Source organism: Lissotriton helveticus, chromosome 9 (genome assembly GCF_964261635.1).
Source record: "Lissotriton helveticus chromosome 9, aLisHel1.1, whole genome shotgun sequence".
Taxonomy (NCBI): Eukaryota; Metazoa; Chordata; class Amphibia; order Caudata; family Salamandridae; genus Lissotriton; species Lissotriton helveticus.
This window is the reverse complement of record NC_136070.1, coordinates 721742454-721764072: the sequence shown is the minus strand read 5'-3', so window position 1 is coordinate 721764072 and position 21619 is coordinate 721742454. Positions and strand designations below refer to the sequence as shown.

The window sequence follows — 21619 nt, the reverse complement described above, 5'->3', positions numbered from 1 at the left end:
CTACCAACTCTTCACTTAATCCAAAAACTACCTAAATGAAGACATTCTTTTAAAGCTATTAAATGACTTTAAAATACCCTGCCGCACCAAGAGATGGGGCGACCACAGGGTTTCAGACAGCGGAACCTCAGCTGGCGCAGCAGGCTCTCCTGCCAGGCACCTTAGACCTGGCGGCTGACTGCCACCGGACCGTCAGGTCACATTGACGAAAGACTTGTCTTTCTTAGGGTCAATGGCCATCGCTAGATTTCCCTGCTTCCGACTGCCAAGCCAGACCATGCAAGGTATGTTGGTCCTGAGCAGAGAAATAAAACAGTGACTCCCAAACTCGCAGGGAGAAAAAATCCCTGTGCATCAGGGTCATTGTTTTCAAGAAACAAGTTCTTGCTTTGGAAAATTTGTTTCCTGAAAACGAAAAACCTTTACTGAGTTGGAGCCACAAAACGATGCCCACTTGTGTCTTCATTGCCGCCTGTGGGGATCTCTAAATTGCGCGGCCAGTAATCCAATGTGAGAATGAAGGCAACAGCCATCGCTAGTCTGGCAGGCCACTTGCCAGGGTTTTAACAACTCTATTAGCTACTTTATTCAAACACTAAACCTAACCTCACATTACATTCAGTTCAATTATTTAATATTCACATAAATTAATCTAACCTGCCCTATTTGGTTTAGTTTATCAAATGTCACTACAAACGTAAAAAAATATTTTTTATGTCTTTCTTAATCGTGTTAATGCTAACCCTAATCACTATAAATAGCAATGAATGAAACGAATGTGGTTATAAGTATAATAGTATGAAACATTATTTAAACAACACTTTATTGATTTTGATTGAACTTGTTTGCAGGGAATTACTTTAATTCTAACCTTGACCCTAGCCTTGAGGTAACTGATAAATAGTACATTAATTTAAATTGCTTGATAATTTATTCCTCGTTTTCTATATACAGAATGCTAGATAGTACCTTTTTTGTAACTCGATTTCCTGAAGTTTTGTCCGAAATGGCTGTATGACTCAATCAATACATGAAAAGGGATAAAAGTTGCAAGTAAAGAACAGTAAGGGAAGTAAATATCGACAAACTAATGAGAGAGAATAAATGTCGGACACCTCTCTGAAATATTTTCTTGTCTGTGTTGGAGAATGGAAGTGAATGTTAGTGAACATGAACAAGTCTTCTCTGCAGGCAAGGTTGATGTTTGTGCTATCGAGGTGCTGGAACTGCTTTCAGAATGGGGCTGAAATCAGAATTTTGAACCACAAAATTTAAATCTGCACAGCAACTGCGCTCCTCGCGTGATTCCAGGTCGGATGTAGTAGTTTCCCCTCATACCCTCCTCGCCCTTATCCCTACTATCAGCGCCGATAACACCTCCCTTTGTCATACAAGCACTGGAGCCAACCCACAGCAAAGAAGCTCTTCAGTCTGCCAACAGCAACTCTGTGGGCGACATCCACAGTATCTGGGCTCCAGTACCCTCTGGAGAGGCTGCTAGATGGCACTGCGGTGCTTAATAAACAAACTTGCTGGTTACTTGAACAGAGCATGATAGAGAGCAGAGTACAGGAGGACATAATGTCAGCGGTGGGACAGGACAAAGGGAGCAGAGAGGGCGAGGGAGGTCGGGGGGGTCTAAGGAAATGTCAGTGGTAAGAGCTGATTGCGGTTCAAGGCCCGCATTTTCTTTTTACATTGGACTGAACTAGAGGATTGTCATTTGCCTTGTTCTGGGGACTTATGGAATACGTTTGAGGCCACTTGATGGCTCTGGTGTTGGGAGACTTGTGTGCCTCTTGCTGTGGTCATTTTAACAAACTGTGTAGTCCTGAGAGAGGACTATGTTTCTCTGTTTACCAGTTTACTCATGTGCAAAATAGAGCGCTTTGAAATAGACCTCCGCTGTAACGAAAATGTAAGAAGGAATCTTTCATTGGGATCGGGGATTTTTTTTATACATGAATCCCTTTAATTGACGTTGATGAAGTAAGGAATGATCATAACAGCCTTTTTATTACAACGTTAGAGCTAGATGACGGTTGTGACGTGTAATGTGTTTGGACTGGAGTATCAGTCCCTCCCAGTGCTCTTAACTTTTACAGGTACACGAGACATGGTTAAAGCATGCAGTTATTAGCATAGAGAGAATGTGATCTCACACATCAAGTATGCTGTTGGTTTGCTTCATAAAGCCTGATTAATGATGAGCTCACACCACAAGTTATGGCCATTCAGAATAAATATGTGGCCTTAGATTTGGCCTCAGCGGCAACCGAGCTAGGTAGGGGCGGTGAAGAACACCTCTGTCTGCTGCTGCCAGGGTAATGTTGCGGATTTGGACTATTTCCTGAAGGTCCACAGATGTACAGAATTAGCTCTTTAGTACGCTTCGGCTTTGATTGGTAAAAGGCAGTGTTTTGCCATCCACAGTGGAAACACAGAATTGAAATTACTGATTTTGTATTATTAGCCTGAACAGAGCTCAAAGCAACATCGGTTTTGTTTCCTGATTGGGAGTTGCATCTCTCCAAAACGTTCTCACTGTTTATTGAAGTGCTTGACAGGTCCGTTCATACGTGATGCTGTGTGGAATGTGCCGGTGCTTGCCAATTCGGAGGTCTCCTGTGATGCCAACAGTGAAATGTGGGAGCTGGTGCGGAGGAGCAGGAGACTGTTAGTCAGTTGAGGAGTGAAGTGTGCAGAGTAGAAGAGAGAAGGAGCGGAGGTCAAAAGTGCAAAGTGATTCAGTGACCCTAAGGATGCCTATGTACAAGTAGCCGATAGGTAGCCCATTATTTAGAGATCTACCAGTGGACTCAGTCCGGCTCATCTTGAGTGGGGTCTTAGGTTCCTGAGACCAGACTTAGTATTTGGGTGAAAGTACCTCGCTCCTTCAGGATAAGTTTGAGTAACATACCACAGTGCAATATATGTACACACGCAAGTATGTTTTAGACCATGTTTCAAAAGACAGTATTGACTCGGACTGTCAGAATTAGGCGAGGTGAAGACACTACATAGAAATAAGAACTACTCACATGGTTTACAGAGGTTATGAATGGATTTAAGTAGTCGGGGATGAGTTTCCACAGACAAACTGGGAGAGTGAAAGTCCCATCTTCCTTTCTTACCACCTAGTGTTGATAAGTTCAATAGGAATGGTCCTTCATGTCTCAAACTGGCAGTGAGCTCGGAGCGCCAGTACACTAAGGGAGGAAACCGTGGCCAAGATGAGGCACTACTACATTATAGGGCTTGATTCCAAACCAAACAACAATATGCTTATGGTCAGTTAAATCAACCAGTTGGACAGATAATGTATATATACATTTACTTGTAGGTGAAAGGTCCACAAAACAGCTACAGAATAATTTTCTTTTTAGCCATGGTTTTGACCTCGACCCCTGTCCTTTTTCACTCACAAGCACAGTTCCTACATTTTTATTAAAGAACATTGACCACAGACTAGGTGATGGTTTTCTATTGTTAACTTCAACGGGGTGATATTTTTGTAAACTATATTTATGGTTAAATTTTTTGTCAGTTGACCGTTCGTCATTGATATTGTGGTATGTTGTTACAAGAACCAAAACAAGCAGAGGAAAACCATGGGACCAAGTCACCATTAGCAAAGAAAACCGGAAACAAAAGATTATGGCATGGTTACTACCACTCACCAAGCCCCAAGCAAATTCTACATGACCAGCAGGATCTTTGTAGAATGTCTCCTGCAAGACCATGCATTGCCTTGAAAACATCTCCTTGAGGACAATTGCAGATTCCAAATTTAAGGAAAAGCTGGACTCTCTTTTCAAGTTATTTTCTTCAGATCTTCTCTGACCACTGCATATATGAAAAACGTAATCAACAATCTCCACTTTATTTCTTGACTGCCATGCCACAGTCTAACCACAGCATTACTTGGCCGATGCTTTCCTGAAGGCATGTTTCCTGCTCTTCGCTGTGCCCTTCTGTTCTCCCATTGCACAGCATAGAGAGGCACAAAAAGTGTGTCCCGTGCCTGCAACTATTAGGAGGAGCAGTGCATGGTTAGCAAAAGTGTTATCTGTGACATGTATATGTGTGCATCGGCATGCCGAGACTCATTGCTCACCGTCGTAAGGCCTGATATTTGCTCTGCACACTGTCCACTGCCCATCTCTCCTAAATTTGGTGTTTAATCACCGCTCAGCTTTTGTACTGTCACTGCACATCCCCTCCTTCCCTTCCCTACCCTCCACTGTGCCTACCCTGGGAGTTACACTGCTGTTCAGCTCCTTGCACCACTCCCACACATGGGACTATCCTGTGCTGCGGCGATGCAAGGTCCCGGGTGACAGTGCAGCACCTGTTGTAGTCCCCAACCACTGTGAAATTGTCTGGACATTAGAGCAGGGGTGTGCTGGAAGAAAAGAGGGCAAGCACACCTGTACAATAAGCAAACATTCACTCGGTGGAAAATGGTATTCGGGCATTCTCTAAGTAGTTATTCAAGGGCAGGCAATAGGATGGCATTGAATGATCACATATGGGAACATCCGATACATTACAATTCATCTAAAATTGCATTCAGGAAGATGAAGCATTTGCAGTTTTTCTAGAATAAATATAGCTTGTCTTGTCGACTCATTGTCCTTTCCAGTCATCACAGGAGGCTGTTCTCTCAGGGTGAGGGTGCCTACATGTTATACCATATTTTCCCTGCAGTACTATACTAATTGGAGTAAAGTGCAGGTCATTGAATCAGGCAACCAACTTTAAGCTCCACTGGGGTCCAATGATAATTGTCACTATGTGTATGCACTTGGTCTCTGACATCACCTGCACTGAAGTGCCTGCTAGCAGGCTGGGTTGGCCTTTGAGCCAGTCCAACATTTCTCTAGTGGGCTGCAGACTAGAAGGATGATGTCATAGCTGAATAGGCGACCATGACCCAACTATGAGGCCAGCACAGCCCCATTCAAGCTGCGGCCTCCTGGAATAACAAGATGCTTTGAGTATTTTTGCCAGGGCAAATTTTGCTTTCCAATGCGGGCCCTTGTGGTGGAGATTGGGGAACAGCACAGGTTTAACCTTTACCAGGGGTTTCATATTCCTGTATTGAGCACTTGGTCATTACTCTCTTTTTGGTCCATTGTAAGATATGAGAACAATACTTGTTACTTCACTGGTTGTTAAGAGAATGCCAGTATTATCCCCTTGAATAGTTTTTATAAATATGATCTTCGTGTTCTTTGTTTAGCTTCCCCACTGGCCCTATGTTGGTCAGTGTCGGTTTGTGAAAAGGTAAACACTTTTCATTATACAAATGTCAAAACGATTACTCTTCTTATAATGTGTTGCTGGAGTTCATGACAGTATGAGTGTTTCATGGTATAATACATTTTAGAGAGGGAGCATGGCATAGTGTATTGACAAGGGACGTGGCATGATGGTGACTATACATTATAAGGAATAAACTACCCCAGAGAGTTCACAATGGGGACATTTCCAGCGAAAAAGGAGTCAAGTGGTCTCCCAAACAATCTCTTCAATCGGTTGTAACTATATATTCTAGGTCACTGGCAGAGTTGTAAAGCACAACAGGATGGTTTAGTCCATGACAAGGCTCTTGGATAAGGGTTAAAAAATGCAGATTTCTTCCTCTCCTACTAATTATTTCCTGTGTGCTATTTTGGCCCTGTGCAGGCATGAGAGGAATGCGGTGAATCTAGCGTGTGGGACGTAGTAGACATTAGGTGAACTTCCGCCAGCAAATGGGAGAGTTCGCCCTGAGGCAAAACAGCTCAGTCCTGATTCCAGTTTCAGGAGAAAGCGGCAGTTTAATATACACTGACGAGGGAGCTTGTCATCTGGAATGTAGTATCCCTCTTTCTTTCTCCCTCTCTCGCCCCGGGAGAGAAACCTCATCCCCCACCTCTCTCACTTTTAGGACTGCAGACACCACACATTTCAACTTTTGGAAACAGGAAAAGGTGAGCTTTTGAAAACAAAATGGAGGAATTTATTTTCCCCATTAAATTTTAGTAAAGTGGAGGCAATTTTAGCCAGGAAAAAGATGTAATAAAGCAATTTTGAGCTTAGAAATTGGGAGTCTCTCGCCTAAATCAGGAGAGTGAAAAGAGTGGTGAAGGCAGTCTATGCCACCACAACAATGCAACATGTCTGCTGCCTACACACAAACACGATGCCCACCGCATCAATTTGGATCAATGCAGCCACCTTGGCACTCTAAGTGGTTGACATCACAATTACAAAACAATGGCCTCTAACCCAACACAATAGGATGGCTCCTACTACAATGCAAAAATGGCTGTCCCCCCCCCCCCCCCCAACACAAAAAGATTCCTGCAAACACATTACAGTAATCTGTCCTAATACAAGTGTTTCACACTATACTCCTTTTTTTTATGTTCCCTCGTTCCGTAAAAAACTGGAATTACTATTATTGAATGTAATGAAACTCAATTTCTTGTCGCTGTAAGATAGGAAGGCATTGTCGGCCGACCCACTGACGTTACTTCCGTTTTCCCCTCTGACAGTCTTTATAAGCACCACTGTTCATTACGCTTACTAGAACATCCTTTGGTTCTTAGACAACGGCTGTAATTATAGCTCAATGGCATTTATTTCTGGATCTCGGAAGATACAGGTTGAAAGAGATCCCAGCATTCGAAATATGTCACTCACATCTTGGCTGAGAGGAGACTCCTCAAGCAGTGTCCTGTTTATACCCCATGGTTTTGCGTCAGGCTTTATGCCCTCGTCAGCTGACTCAGCGCATTTAAAACTACAAGCTGACTCAGCACCACTTCACGCTATTAGGGAACTCATATCCGCCCTGTCCGTTTTGCTTCAATCCTCAACAACAGCTCTTTTCCATAACCAGCTTCTATCTTGTGACACGGAGCATGATGACCTTGTGGGAGGAGGTGTGACACCCACGGGACAGCTTGTACACAGGCATGTGGTCACATGAGGGTATGTCGACATCGACCTTAAGACCGGATATGGAAATTTGCCTGGTGGGGAAGTTAGTTTCAGAAACCAGATTTGCCAAATTCCCAGTAAAAGGGACATGCAAACACCCATACATTCTGGGTTGTTAAGGTTTTGTGAACCCTCAAACAAGCTATGTATTTGTCAGACAGACAGCATAGCACTGGTTTCACCAACCTGAAAGCACTTCAAGCAACATGTGCCCATGTACAGTTTATTTCGATGGACAAAACCTTCTTATCCTCGGAGAAAAACATTCAGTCAGAAAGAGTGGGCTTTTACCACAATTCGCAAGTCAGTCTGTTATACATCAGATGGGCTCTGCCTGCTCTGTGTTGCTGACATTTTAAGAACTGTACAGCAATTGTCTAACATGATACACAGCATTTAAGTGAAACAAAGCAAAGCACGATTGTGGGATCTGTGGTAACCTGAAAACATGACTGCATGAGGAAGATCTGGCGATGAGGTTCATCTACTGACTCAAATTCTCTAAAGACATCAATGAGCTCACATTAGGTCACTGTCACAGATTAGGATCTCATTAGATCTAGGTGTAAGGGGTGCATGGCTCGCTAGCCCTTGCAACCTTGAGATTAAAAGTTGGTGTCTTCCACCAGCGCATCTACAGACCTAGGAAAACCCTCAGCAGTACTAATTGCAATATGTAGTTTTTTCATAGAGTGCTTAATGCCAGCATAACGCGGTTTTCAATTGTTACCAATTGTGGTTGATAGAGATCCATTAACCTGCATATGATCACTTATTTATTTTGATTTGCTGTTGGAGCTGAGATTTGCACAAGAGTTTCCGCCATAGAACAGAGAAGTAAAATGCATACATAGGACGTAACATCTTTCTGCAATAACACAAAAATGGCGGCACCCAGAATTTTGTACTGGCTTCATTCTTTTTAGGCTTCCTCCTGCTATATGGAAACACGTCTGGTTCACAAAGGTAACCTTACACTTTTGTGTAAGCTTACTGATTTTAAGGTTAGTAAAGCTAGTTTTACAACTGTGAAGACTCCGCACTCGTGGTGTAGCCTCAGAAAAATAGTACAGGCCAATTTTTTACGTCTATCTGGGGAGATCTCTGCCTTTATTGCGGAATCTCCACAGTCATAAAATTACTATTAATAAAATGTAATTTTTAGTTTGTAAATAGCAAAAATTAGAAAATGTACACAAAAGTATGTTTACCTTTGTGAATGAGGCCCATATAGAGGGCTTTAGGTCAGTTCTCTTCAGCCATTGGATGTGTGTTAGGCTCCTCACATTTTGGGTCAGCTAACTGCCTTTCACAGAGGATTGGAATTTGGGCCACTTTTTGTTGTATGTGCCTGTAAAGCTACGTGCATATGTTGGCTATGTACACAGATCTGTCATTACTGTATTCAGCCGGAAACCAGTCCTGTTGGTTTTAGCAATGCTTGTTTTTCTCAGCCTGCGATGCAGAGGTGGGAGGGCCTACAAGATAAAGCACACACTGACCTGCTTTGTGACATGAAGGTTGTAACCTGGAATGCGATCAATATTGACTTGATCTACCCTTGAACCAGGGCACGACCCACCTGTGTTTTTCAGCCTCCTGAAAGGCCCAATCGTAGCCAGACTTTAGTGGGACGATACTCTCCTAAGCAAAGCCTGGGTAGGGTATAATAAAAAAGTAAATTTGGACTGTGGACGATCTGGCTACAAAAATATGCCCATGGACTAATCATGTGACTATTGAACAATGACGAAAGCCGTGGAAACGACAACGTTCTGTTTCTAAAACCCACGCTTTCCATCTCTTTCTGTTTTCCTGCATAAAAAGTAAATATTTATAGATATGTACTTGCTGTGGCCCAAATGTTTACAAAGCACCCATTTTCTATTGCAACCTAATTTTCTGAAAAAGAATTATATATATATGTACACACACCCTAAACACTGAATAAAGGTGTAGGATTTTCACTTGAACTCTCGGTGGTTAGCTTAAGGCAACCTTAATTCACTCCAATGTTCATTAAATCACACGTGTGGTCACAGTGATATCACTAGTGACATCAAGGATGACATCACTGGTGGCACCGACATTACCTATCACATCAATATGGATCTGAATTTGTATAATTAGTTATGTGTTGCAATATATGAATCTTCTATTGTTAATCAGTATTATTTATTGTCCTCACTTAGTAGCTCGCCTTTTGTCAAGCACTGCATCTAGACCTGGTGTGGCCATAACCCACTACACATGGCTTTTGTCTGTGTGCAGCGAGGCTGTCCTAAGAGTCTGGCCGACGCTCAGCCTTCTTGTGGTTCTATTGTCAGGGCTGGGCACAGCGGGGAGTAAGTAAAATGCCTGACAGTCTTTGGTATGTAGGTGTTTTTTTTGTTGGTACAGAGTTACACTACTTACATCCATGATGTCAAAGGGGAGGTGATATTTAATGTCCTTGATGAGCTCGAGGAAGCCATGAACAGACAGACCCCTGGGGCCAAACTGTTGTTGGATAGCTAACCTCAACGACTGAATTTAATGAGTTTTTCAACTCAAGATCGTATGCATAACTTCTGCTGATTTGTATTTTTCGAAGGGTTTCTGAAGTATTTTTTTTTTTAAACATGCTGTCATCTCCTCTGAGCAAAAGAAACTATAACGTATCCGAAACTACGTTTTTCAGTGATTTCTTTTGCAATGTTCTAAATCTAACTCCTTGGATTTTAGGTACCACTATGCCCATAAGGCCCTGTGCGCAAAAAAATGCACAGGCAGGTCCTGGTGCCCGCAGCCTTTGATGTGCACAGTGGGAGGCAGGCCAAAATCACCTGATTTGCCTATCGCGTGACTGATTACATTTCTGCCCATCCCAACTGGCCTGTTGGAAAACATGCCTGTTTCCATCTAGCCCAGTTCCCTGTGCTTTCCGTTAACTACTTTTTTTATTATTATTCTCGTTCTGGCAAGGTCATTATTTCAATCCACCATGCCCCAGAAAGGTTTCTGCATAAAAGAAAGAAGGCAGCACTTCTGGGGCCCTCGGCATCTCTCTAGTGAGGTGACTTCTAGACATCGCAGTTAAACCTTTCTGATGCAGGTTAGGGACCCGGAGAGGTTGTTAAAGCTTGGGTGAAGGGTGTTGTGGTAGGTGGGCGTCAAAAGCCAGCTATTTTGTGGTCGGGAGCCGATTTGTGTAATTCAGAGGGAGATACCGCAGTTTCGTTCCGACATTAGTGCGTCATGGCGCAAGAACAATGACAGGCAAGACTGTCGTGCTCCTGTTCTATAAATATATCTGAGAGTCAGCTGCGGGCGGCACGAATAAGCCTGCGGTTTCTAGACTTAACCAGCGACTGTAGTAATAAAGCACCCTTTTGGCTAAGACATTGCACAACTTCACGTCACTGCATCAGTTTCACGTCTCGATAAACAACAGGCCGGAGCAAGCCTTGCCCAACTTGGGAATTGAATTTCCTAAAGTTCTCACTGATGGGATCTGAAAGGCTTATGCCTTGGCAGTCAGTCGCGTGTCACGAAGCAGAGGGACGCCCATCACTAAGGGATCAGGCGCAGATAAACGCTACTGCCCTAAAATGCAGGCCGTGGTGTTGAGTCAGATTTTGGTGGCACCGTGACACTCCTTCAGGGAGGAAGAGGGAACTCGTGCTTTCTGCGACAGGGGCCAGTATTCACTAAGGGTACAGGGGGATGATCTGAACTGTGGATGTAGAGGACACTTTTTCCTGAAGGGTATAAGGGAAATCCTGGTTTATGAGGCTCAGGGCATTCCTGCACAGACGGGATACAGGAACTCCTACACTAATGTGGAATGGGGCACTTCTGCTCAATGGTGGAAAGAGACACTGCTGCACTAAGGGGACAGAAGTCACCATGGCATTAACGCCTGAAAAGGCAAGAAGGAAGAGGGGGGATCTAGGCTTCAACAGAAACTCTGCCCCATGATGTGGTAGTCTTTTGTTGGGTGTGAAGAGGGTGAACTGTGAGATGTTTGACATGGCTTGATTTGGGTAAAGGCCCTTATGATTTAATCTATTAATAGAACGTTGGAATGTTGAGCACTCCATTGAAGACAATGGAGTGCTCTAGGATTCTAATGGCTGGTAGAAGCCCGGAGAAGTAACATTCCACCCGGAGGAGTAACATTCCATTGTTTGTTCACAACCGTTTGTGTGAACAAAGGCCTCAAAGAGCCCAAAGGGATTTCAACCACATCGGGCTCCGTGAGGCCTTTGTTTTATAAATTAGAACATTCTGATAGCCTTAGAGCCCTCCGTAGCAGGTTCTACCGGCCATTAACGGCCCCTCCCTTGTTAAAATCCCTCTCCTTTGGCTTGGGCCTTTAACGCTGGAGCGGGATTTTAATGGCCGGTAGAGCCCACTAAGTTGGGCTCTAAGCCTATCATAAGGTCTTGTGCTTTGAGAGAGCTCAACAGCCTTGGGTGTAATTTGCTGACTTGAGAGTTAAGGTGCTGAGAAGCTGACCTACTAATGCGACAGGCCCTGTGATGGGAAAGATATCTAGTTGAAACACATTGTATGGCCTATGATTAGGATGCCATGTGAAACCATGTGCTGAAAGGTGATAATGTGGGAATTCGTGTAATGCTCAACGTGTTCTTCTCTGGACACTATACTCTGTCAAAAGATTTGATGACAAGCTCCAGGAGTCTAAACCCATACTGCCGGTGTAATCTTCATGGGATTCAGTAGGGAGGCAGCATGAATTGCAGCTACAGTCTGACACTTTATTTCAATCAAGAGGGAGAGAGAAGAAGAGATTAATTCAGCTTCCAAAGATTTGTAATTTTAAGATCAAAGCAGAATAAATCACTTGTGTCAGCAAACCAGAGTCTCACAGGGATTGTATTGGAGAGCCTCAACCACAGAACCACTTTGTGCAGTATATCTTGATTCTCCACCAATGTAGTTAGGTGGATAGTATCATCATAGGGCCTATCACTTGAGTGTTTTGTTCCCCAGTTGCACAGTCTGCAGCTCTGGCCGTAACACCACATCCTCTCCCTTAAGTGTAAAATGTAATGAAGTGATCAACTAGATAAAAAAACATAAAGATAGCCAATTATTTATAAGTGCTATGTCGCTATTTGAGAACTCGGACAATATGTCCTGCTTTTAATGGTTTAGAGCACTATCCATAATTTTTATGGCAATAAAACCCTCTCATGGAGGAGGGTGCAGAGGCAACAAGTTGATTGCAATATGCAGGAGGGAGGGGCAGTGGCAGCACAACGGACCATGGGGGGCAGGGGCAACAAACCAACCATGCAGGACAGGTAAGACAGGCAGTGGCAATATAAAAGACCATTGAGGACATAAGGACAATGCAGTGGCAGTACAACCATACCTGGCAACAGACTCGATTCAGGCAGGAGACTCCCGCTGTTTTTAAGCCCAACAGGGCTTTATTTGACCTGTCACCTGCCTGAATTCTCCTCTTTTCAATGTAAGTCAATGGGGAAAATCAATTCCCTAGGATTTTTTTTTTTTATCTGCCTCTTACCAACTTCAAAATGTTGGCCCGTAATTGACATTGGATCACTGAGGGCAGGAGGAATGGGGTAAGAGGCATGATCTCTGATAACAGAGGGCAGGAGGGAGATGGGCATGGGCACCAAACTGACCTTACAGGGTAGGTGTCAGGGGTTGCAGCAGCGCAATACACCCACCAGGGCAAGCAGGATGGCAGTGCAGCACAATGGACCATGGAAGGCAATAGGGAGGACACAGGGCCATGCACATGGACAACAGTGAACACAGGGGAAAGAGGCAAGGGCAGCAAGCTGACCATGCCGTATAGACAGGACAGATAGTTGCAGCAAAATGGCATAAAGGGCAGAAGAGAGAAGGCAGGGGCACAACAATGGACCAGACAAGCCAGGTGGGAGGGGACAGGGGTCTGGACATGGAAAACGGAGTGCAGGGGGCAAGGCAGAAGCAGACCATGGAGGGAAGCTGACCACACAGGGCAGCAAATGGACAAAGGTGGTCAGCAGGGAGGAGATCGCAACTTGGAACTTGGACAGGCAGAGTGGAGGTGGCAGAGACGGGTGGCAGGAATAGGAAACAGCCATGCTTGGCAGGTTGGAGGGGCAGTGGCAGCTCAACAGAAGACTTAAGAGTAGATAGAAGGGGCAGCAGCATGTCCGTGGAACATGGTGGACAAAAAGAAGGGACCAAAGGCATGCACAAAAACATCAGAGGGCGGGGGTAAGAGAGTAGGGGCACCAAGCTAAGCACCGAGGCCAAGCAGGAGGACAATAATGAGGCATAGAAATAGGCAACAGAGGGCAGGAGGTGTGGGTAGGGACATCAAGCTAAATCGAGGGAGGTGGGAGCTCATCGGACCACGCAGGGCGGGAGGGAGCAGGGTGATGGACTTGGACAATAGATGGCATGGGGGGGACAGGAGTAGCAAGCTTAGGTGGGGCAGCACAATAACAGGCCAGGCCCTGCATCCAGCCACCCTCCCCATGAATTGCGATGGGCATCTCACTTGACGTTTTGAAAAACCCATAGAAATTCACACAAAAAAAAAACAAAGGTCATAGGGACATTATCGTTAGGAAATAGAATTTTTTTTTTAAACTCAGAAATTCACTGAAAAAAACAAAAGGTTACAGCGACGTTATGGTAAGTTCAGATTTCACGCATACAAAACCAATGAATACAAACTATAAATATAAAACATTTAAAATAATCCTTTTCAACTAGGAACATAAAATAAAATGTCACAGCACTATAACTCTTAAATATAATGTTTATTTAATAATGTAAATATAATCCTTTATTTTATATTATTTTTAAACAAAAACAATTCCACCCTCACTAGCATGTTTAGTTTTAATTAATATTTTGCACATGTAATGTAAAGTAATGTGTTCAATTAGTATATATTTTTACATTGTCAATACATTAAAAAAATATAATTTAATGTGTTTATGTTAAGTAATACTTTATAAAATAATATATTTATTAGTTCTATATATTATATATCTATCTACTTATCTATCTAGATATAAAATTAAACATTGAAATAATGTAATTATTTTAACATTCTTTTTATGGGGTGCTATTTTAAATCTCTACCTACATAATCTTCTATGGGAGTGCATTTCAGTATCTGTGAGTGGCCATGTCTGGTGCTTGACTTACTCCAAGTCTGGGCTAGAGGACATTTATACCTGTTTTGTGACCTTTAGGGCTGTAGTAACTTTAGAAGAGTAGTATGTGAATAACAGTCTTACTCTTTTATAGGTGGGTGTTTGTATTAGACTATCTGTCCCTCCCTAAGCCTCTCTTTACATTTCCCTAAATCCCTCCCAATTTTGGGGAACTTTTGCCCAATTTTTCTACCACTCTCCCATCCCCACTCACATTTACACCTAAACAGTATAATTACGTTGTGGAGTTTTCCACCAAGTTCTCTGCATAGAAAAGGTAGGAGAGACGGAAGTGCAGATCTTCATACGTAACTTTGTGAACAGCATATTGTAGGGACTAGTACTTCCTCTCATACAAAGTGCAATTTGTGAATAGTACCATACGTTTCCAAAATTAAAGCAGACAGGCATATCTGCTAGTAAGCGAGGCATTTCACTTCTACTTTAATAGAGCTGTTTATAGTTGTTCAAAACATTTGGTAGCAACTAATATCATATTTCGAGTATTTGTAAAGCGCACATTCACCCGTAAGAATCTTGGAGCTGAGTAACAGATGTTTATTGCTAGCCAACTCAATGGCACTCATTTTATTGACCTCAGATGGACGAAAAGACTGAGTGGACCCGCCAGGATTTGAACCTATGACCATGTGGTCGAACACAGGCCCCTTCAGTGGACACAATAGTCAACTAAGCCAGCAGACTCAGTTTGCTAACTCCCCAGGCACTAACAGGTGACTAGTTGGTGCCATGCATAGTTTCTCAAAGAGGGACATAGCTTTGAGCACATCTCATCTATTTGGGAGTTAATTTGTGATATCAGACATACCTATCTGGGATTAAGGGCCAGATGTATCAAAGGGTTTTGCCCATTCTGTGTCTATGGGGAAATGTGTTGATACATATGGCCCTTAGAGATGTCTTGACGCTACGGTCATCAAGACCAGAGTAACATGTTAAAGAGTTGTTGCCTTGCTCTGGTTGTTATTGGTGAAATAAATAGCTACATATAGGAGTGAAAATATAGATGAGTCAGAGATAGTACTGAAACAGAGAGAGAAATACTAAACGACTCATTTATAAGCCTCGCTGTGGGCCGACGGGACTGATGGTGCCGCAGAAATAAGAATCAATGACAAAGTTTGGCTCCAAAGGATCAAAAAAGCACAGGCTGAAAGTGATGGTTGTTATTGAAGGAAACATGTTTCTTGGGATTGTCGATGCTAACATTTTCAGAGTTGAGCTTTTAGAGAGTATATATAAAGAGACAAGAATGGAGCAAGACTGATGAGTGCTGAGGTGAGTGTGAATTGTGAAACCAAGACCCTGAAAATGAGTGTGGAGAAGAACTTGAAGCCAGCCTGCAGAAGCTCACAATCACCTGAGAGTGAGAGAAGTATTGAAGCCAGGATACAGCACTGAGCAATGACATAAGGTAAGGCAGTTGGGAATGTGTACGGGAGACTGAGCGAAATAATCAATAAATAGATAAATTGCTTTTTGTTGTTGCGGTTGTCGAGAAATGGGCAAAGCACAATGAGTGATGGTAAAACTTAACTGGAAATTGATAACCCACATTAGGGTGTTTATGGGGCTTACGCACAAACAGATACATCACATTAAGCAGTGATGAGGAGTAACTTGAAATGACATAGGCACATTAAGTGCTTGTGGGACAACCTGAAAACTAAGCAGCAACATTAGGTGGTCGGGCTTACCAGCAAATGGAGAAACCCCTTTTAGTAGTAGGACTTACACTGTAAATAACAAACTGCATTGAGTGGAAGGGTCATCTAGATTTAGAGAGGCCATACTGGGCTGGGAGAGGTACCAGAGAATGGAAAATAATGGACACTGGATTGGATGTTGGGCAGTGGGGCTTACTTCAAAATGAACAAATATTAAGTGATTGTGGGGCTTAATTAGAAGGGCAAACACATTGGGGCTTAGCCAGAAATTATCGCATCACTTCGAATATTTAGGAGTACCCAGCACTATTGAAAAACCACATGATGGCGTTGGTTATATTTGGAAGTCAAAAAACTTTGTTCAGTGGTGAGATGTGCCTAGTAATTGACACCCCCTTTCAGTTTAGAGACACAAAGATCATCAAACCACATTCGGTGGTAGTGGGGCATATTTGGACCTTCAATTACATTTTAGTGTTGAAGATTGTCCCTCAATCACAAACTGCATAGAGTTGTAAGTCTACAACAAAAACTGTCAAAGTGCTTTGAGTGTGTGGTGGAACCTACCTTCTTATACTGTTTCATCTTGTTACTCTTTTGCTTCTCCCTCTCTGTGCTCTCCTCTTTGGTCTCCGGCGAACCCTCGATTAGCTGTTGCCCATCATCTGTTCCCAGGTAGCAGGTCACCGGAGATGCCTCGCCAAGCGCCGGCTCTCCCCCTGCTTTTGGCGATTCTTCCTGGTCAGAGGCCTCGGCGTCCAGGTCATCATAGATGGAGCTCTCGGCGAGGAACACCCGAGATTCGGTTTTGGTGACCCGGAGGCTCCGTGCCCTCCTCTTTCTCCTGCTTCGCACCTCCTTGGGCTCCTCAGTAATTAAGGGGCTCTTGCCATTGGTGTCCGCTTGGCGTCTCGAGAAGCTCGCCCCTGCGGTGGGGTGACTCTCCGGGTAGGCGTCGGGGTAGTCCGCTTCCTCCAGGCGGTCGTAGAACCCTGCCGAGGCATCAAGGAAAGCGGGGGCCCTCGGCGTGCGGGGGGTTCTCAGCGAGTACGACCGCTTGGTCTTTTTGGGGCTGTGGCTGGTTGACATGTTGAGCGAATGTGCGTAGTCTGCACAGGGAGACCTTGCAGTAGATCCGAGCTGGTGACCGTGCGTTCTTTAGTGCGCTACTTCAGCTCTTTTGTTGTGTCTCGACTCGAGGCGCTTCCTGTTTGATGTCAGGGAGGCCGCTCTCACTTCCCCAAGCCTCTTCTTCAGCGTCAGCTGTGTCGCTGCTCCGCCAGGCCCCTGTTCAGACTGGTTGTTCGTAATGAGTCGGGAGAACTCCCAGCCGGTCACCACGTGACTCACCTGTTGGAATGTGACTCCACCCCCCCACCCGAAACCGTCAGCCTGCCCTGGTCCCTCCTCCCGTGAATGCTGATGCCCTGGGCCTGCTAGCTGCCTTGCTTCACCTTGGCCGTCGTCAGCCAGCTTCTGTTTGCGCACATTTTGCTTTTATCATGAAAGATAAGAACAGGGGTCGAAGGTCGGCAGCGCCTGACACATCACTGCACCACGGTCCAGTGGCAGCCTGCTGGCCAAAGTGCGGAGGGTTACAGAGTCAACATCACCCGATGGTTACAGGCTCCCTCCTGTTATCTGTGGGGGCTGCAGCGCTGTTCCTTCCCCACATCCACTGTGCCTCCTGCACATTCCCGTTTTAATGAAAGGACTGATTGATACCACGCTGCCTGTTTGCTCAATGGGGAAGTGCGCACTTTTTAATTAAAAGTCTTTGTAATAAATGAACCGGGCAATGATTGTTTTGCACTGTTGCGAGCGATTTGTGTACCACAGCTGTCAGCCCAATGCAGTAGATATGTTAAATCAGAACTGGTAAGTAAGTTGCCCCTTCAGCTAAAAACAAATACCACCAGATGGTTTAATACCCATCTTGCATGTACCGACTCATTAGAACGGAAGCGGCATGGGTATTGTGATGGGGGAACTCCCTGTGGCATGCGGCAGGCAATAAGGGACACCACACCGTGGTGCTAGTATGGGAAGTGACGTCCTCGAGCGGCCGCCCTCTATTTATTGAATCCCTGCAGGCCACGCCTGGCCTGCGCACGTGGGGTGCATGTCAGCGTAAAACGACTAGACTCCCTACCACTACATCCTATCCAACTCGGGTCCTTGAATGCAAACAACTTGATGACAACACATATATGAGCATTTCACAACAGAAAGTCTTTAGGCGTCACTCATCAGCACACAGTAACTGCGTGAATGCCGGCCAACGGGCCCTCGGCTTGCTCAGCATGCATGGTCCTTGAGGCTCTTGCTTGGGCTTGGGTTTGGCCGCAAGCTGTACCGCTGGGTGCCAGTACGCCCTCCGGAACTGTTCTGGCTCTGGTCCTCTGAGTTCACTTCGTGGGTAGGGGAGCCAGGCGACTCCGGGATCCCACTGGCCTGGCTACTGAAGGGTTCCTCTCCTCCTCCTTCGGCTACTGACGGGGGTTCACACGGTTTAGAGCGGGGTTCGAGGTGTCCTGGCATTGTCCTGGCGGGACCTCTTTGAACCATGATATATTCCTTGACACTTCTTCCTTGCCTCTTCGGGCGGTCACCATTGTACCCTGGCTTGCGGTGACAGTCCAGGTGCCTGGCTCGTAGTGCGTTTGGAATTTTCCTCCTTGCCGCCGGTGGCGTAGGAGGACTGTCGCTCCTGGGCTGAGTCTCTTTTCAGTAGCTCAACGTCGAACACTGGCTTCCTGATTCTGTTGCCTCCTCCGCTCTTGTACTGTTTCCACATCTGGAGGAGGTGGTGACCACTCCGGGCAGGTGGGGAGTAAGTCTCTGCGAGGGCCGTGGAACATCAGGGCCCACAGGCTCCTCTGGGTCATGTAGTGAGGGGTGCTGCGATATTCTCTCAGGAATTCGTGTAGCTTGTGTTCCGGGTCCTTCTGCTCCGCAACGGCTATGCGGAACATCTTACTATCTTACTGAGTGTGCACATAAACCGCTCTACGTCTCTGTTGGCTTGGGGCCATTGTGGTGTGATGCGGCGGTGCGAGATGCCTCGTTGACGGAGGAAAGTAGCAAACTCCGCCCCTTGGAATGGGGGACCATTGTCACTGCGCACTTCTGGAGGGAACCCAAACATGGCAAAGATCTTCTCTAGTGCGGGCCCGACGTGGTTTAACGCCGTTGATGCTATGGGCTCGACCACCGGATACTTTGAGTATGCGTCTATGATTACCAGGGTGTGGCTTCCCCCTGGGAAACTCCCAAAGTCTACGCTTATTTTGGACCAGGGTGCTGTGCAGGCTTCTTCGGTGATAATCGGGATTGGCTTCTTTGAACCACTCGTTAGCTGGCACAATGAGCACCTTCGGACGTAGTCTTCTACCATTTCCTCAAGTTCCGGGAACCAGACTTCCCTCATTCTCGACTTAGTTTTCGTGGTTGCCTGGTGTCCTCCGTGGGCCAGTTGGACAGCCCGCTGCCTGAGGCTCTGAGGGATGACCAGACGGGGTCCTCTTAGCAGGATGCCGTCATTGGTGGCACTCAGTTCATGACGGATTCGCCACATTTTGGTGAGGAGTTCTCGAGCTTCTGGATTCCAGGAGTTTGATTGGCGGAGGTAGTTCGTCCACGAGCCTTCTTGGACAGCTTCTAGCGTTTTGATGTATACCTCGTCTGAGGCACCGGCTTCCTTCACCTCGTCGAGGGACATACTCTGGGGACACGACGTGAGGGCCACCCAGTGGGCAAACTCTTCTCCTTCTTCGTCTTCCTCGAGTCCCTTCGCCGGAGTGGGTGTCTTGAAAGGAAATCGGTGGCGTTTTTGGCCTTGGGCGGTAAACTACTTCCATCTCATATGGCTACAGCTGGACGGCCCAGCGATCGATGCGCGGGGTAGGATGTGGCGCTGTCCCTTTGAAAAATGGGACCAGAGGTTGGTGGTCAGTAACCATCGTGAAGGGGTGTCCTTGGAGGTATAGATGAAAATGATTACAGGCCCATTTGATGGCGAGTGCCTCCCGCTTGATCTGGGTGTGCCTTGTTTCCGTTGGGGCGAGGGATTTGCTGGCGAAAGCAAGAGAAACCCACTGTCCAGGTTCACGCTCTTGGGCTAGGACTGCCTTAGTCCTACGGGGCTTGCGTCTACCAGTACTTCAGTCCGCTTTGTGGGGTCGAAATACGCCAGGGTGGCTTCCCCTAGGAGTGCGTCCTTTATTCCTTGGAAGGCCTCTTCCTCTTTTGAACCCATTGCCAGGTAGAGTCTGCCTTCGTGAGGGCTCGTAGTGGTTTGCTTCGGGTGGCTAGGCCGGGTATAAACCTCCCACAGTATGTGGCCATTCCAAGGAAACTCCTCACTTCTGTCGGTGTCGTTGGAGCCGGTGTGTCTTTTATGGTTTGTGACTTCCTCGGGTCGACCTGTATGCCTTCCTGATTGAACACATAGCCAAAGAACTCGAGGGAGGGTTGAAAGAACTGGCACTTCCCTTGTGAAGGGTGGGTCCGTGTGCGCTGAGACGTTTTAGGGTGTCCCGGAGATGTTTGTGGTGTTCGGCCGCTGTTGCGGAGTGGATGAGGATGTCGTCACTCACATTCAACACTCCCGGTAAACCGGATAGAATCTCCCTTATGGTGTTCTGGAATACCTCGGCTGCTGAGGATATTACGAAATTCAGCCGCTTGTACCTTCGGAGCACTAGGTAGGCGCTGAAATTGGTGATGTATCGACTTTCCTCCGACAGGGGTAGTTGGTGGTACCCTGTATTTAGATCTATCTTGGAAAACCATTTGGAGCCATTTACTTCTGCGATGATATCGTCCATTGTTGGCGTGAGGTGGCGTTCCCGTTTTATCGCTTTGTTGGGTAATCGCATGTCAATGCACAGGCGGATGGCTCCTGGCTGCTTGGGCTTCTCTGCGATGACCATCGGGGATACCCACGGTGTCGGTTCGGATACTTTTTCAATTACGCCTTGTCTCTCTAGGCTCTCCAACTCCTTTTCTACCAGTGGCCGTAGGTGGAACGGGACTCTTCTGTGCCGCAGGGCAATTGGGGCGACTGACTTGTCAATATGCAGTTTGATGGGTTCGCACTTGATGCACCCCAGGCCCTCAAACAGCTCAGGAAACTGCCCTAAGAGTTCTTCAACTTGATAGGCCCAGATCCACCTGGCAAAAGCAATTAGTTTCAGATCCTCCGCGGTGTGGCTACTCAGGATGGTGTCTGCTTCTCTATCAATGACGTGGATCGTGGCCATTACTTCGAAGTCGTCAGCCTTGATGGGTACTGAGATCTGTCCTTTTAGTGGCAGGGGCGTATCTGCTCCATACGCGTATATCCGAGTTTAGGATGGTGTCACTGGGGGACGAGGGCATAGGCTCCGGTACTGTTGTAGGACCATGACATTTACCGTTGCTCCGGTGTCTATAACTGCTTTTACCTCGGTTCCTGCGACTTGGACGATGCAGGTGGGTTGGGGCCGGCGGCATTTTTTGAGTTCTTTCGCAAAAGAGACGACATACACTTCTTCATCATCTTCATCCGACGACTCTTCTACGGTTGGTAGGTATCTCGCAGGTGCTCTCTGTACCTGGTCGGATGGTGCGGCGTTTGCCGCAGATACTTGACGAACGGCTTGTGTTGGAGGTTTTAGTCCTCGACCGTCTCGGGTGCAGTTGCGTCGTCTGCAGACAGACGCGAAGTGGTTTGGTATCCCGCAGTTAGTACAGGTC

At 45.9% G+C, this 21619-nt stretch overlaps 1 protein-coding gene across 1 annotated transcript in view; it reads right to left on the bottom strand.

Annotated features, from left to right (window-relative positions):
- The window catches only part of LOC144781817 (uncharacterized), a 31700-nt gene extending 14359 nt beyond the window's left edge, over positions 1–17341 (bottom strand). Inside the window, exon 1 of the mRNA XM_078660832.1 lies at positions 16448–17341. Coding sequence (XP_078516958.1) covers positions 16448–16969 — 522 coding nt within the window. The 5' untranslated portion in view covers positions 16970–17341. The remainder of the gene's footprint in view (positions 1–16447) is intronic.
- Between the last annotated feature and the right edge of the window lie 4278 nt (positions 17342–21619).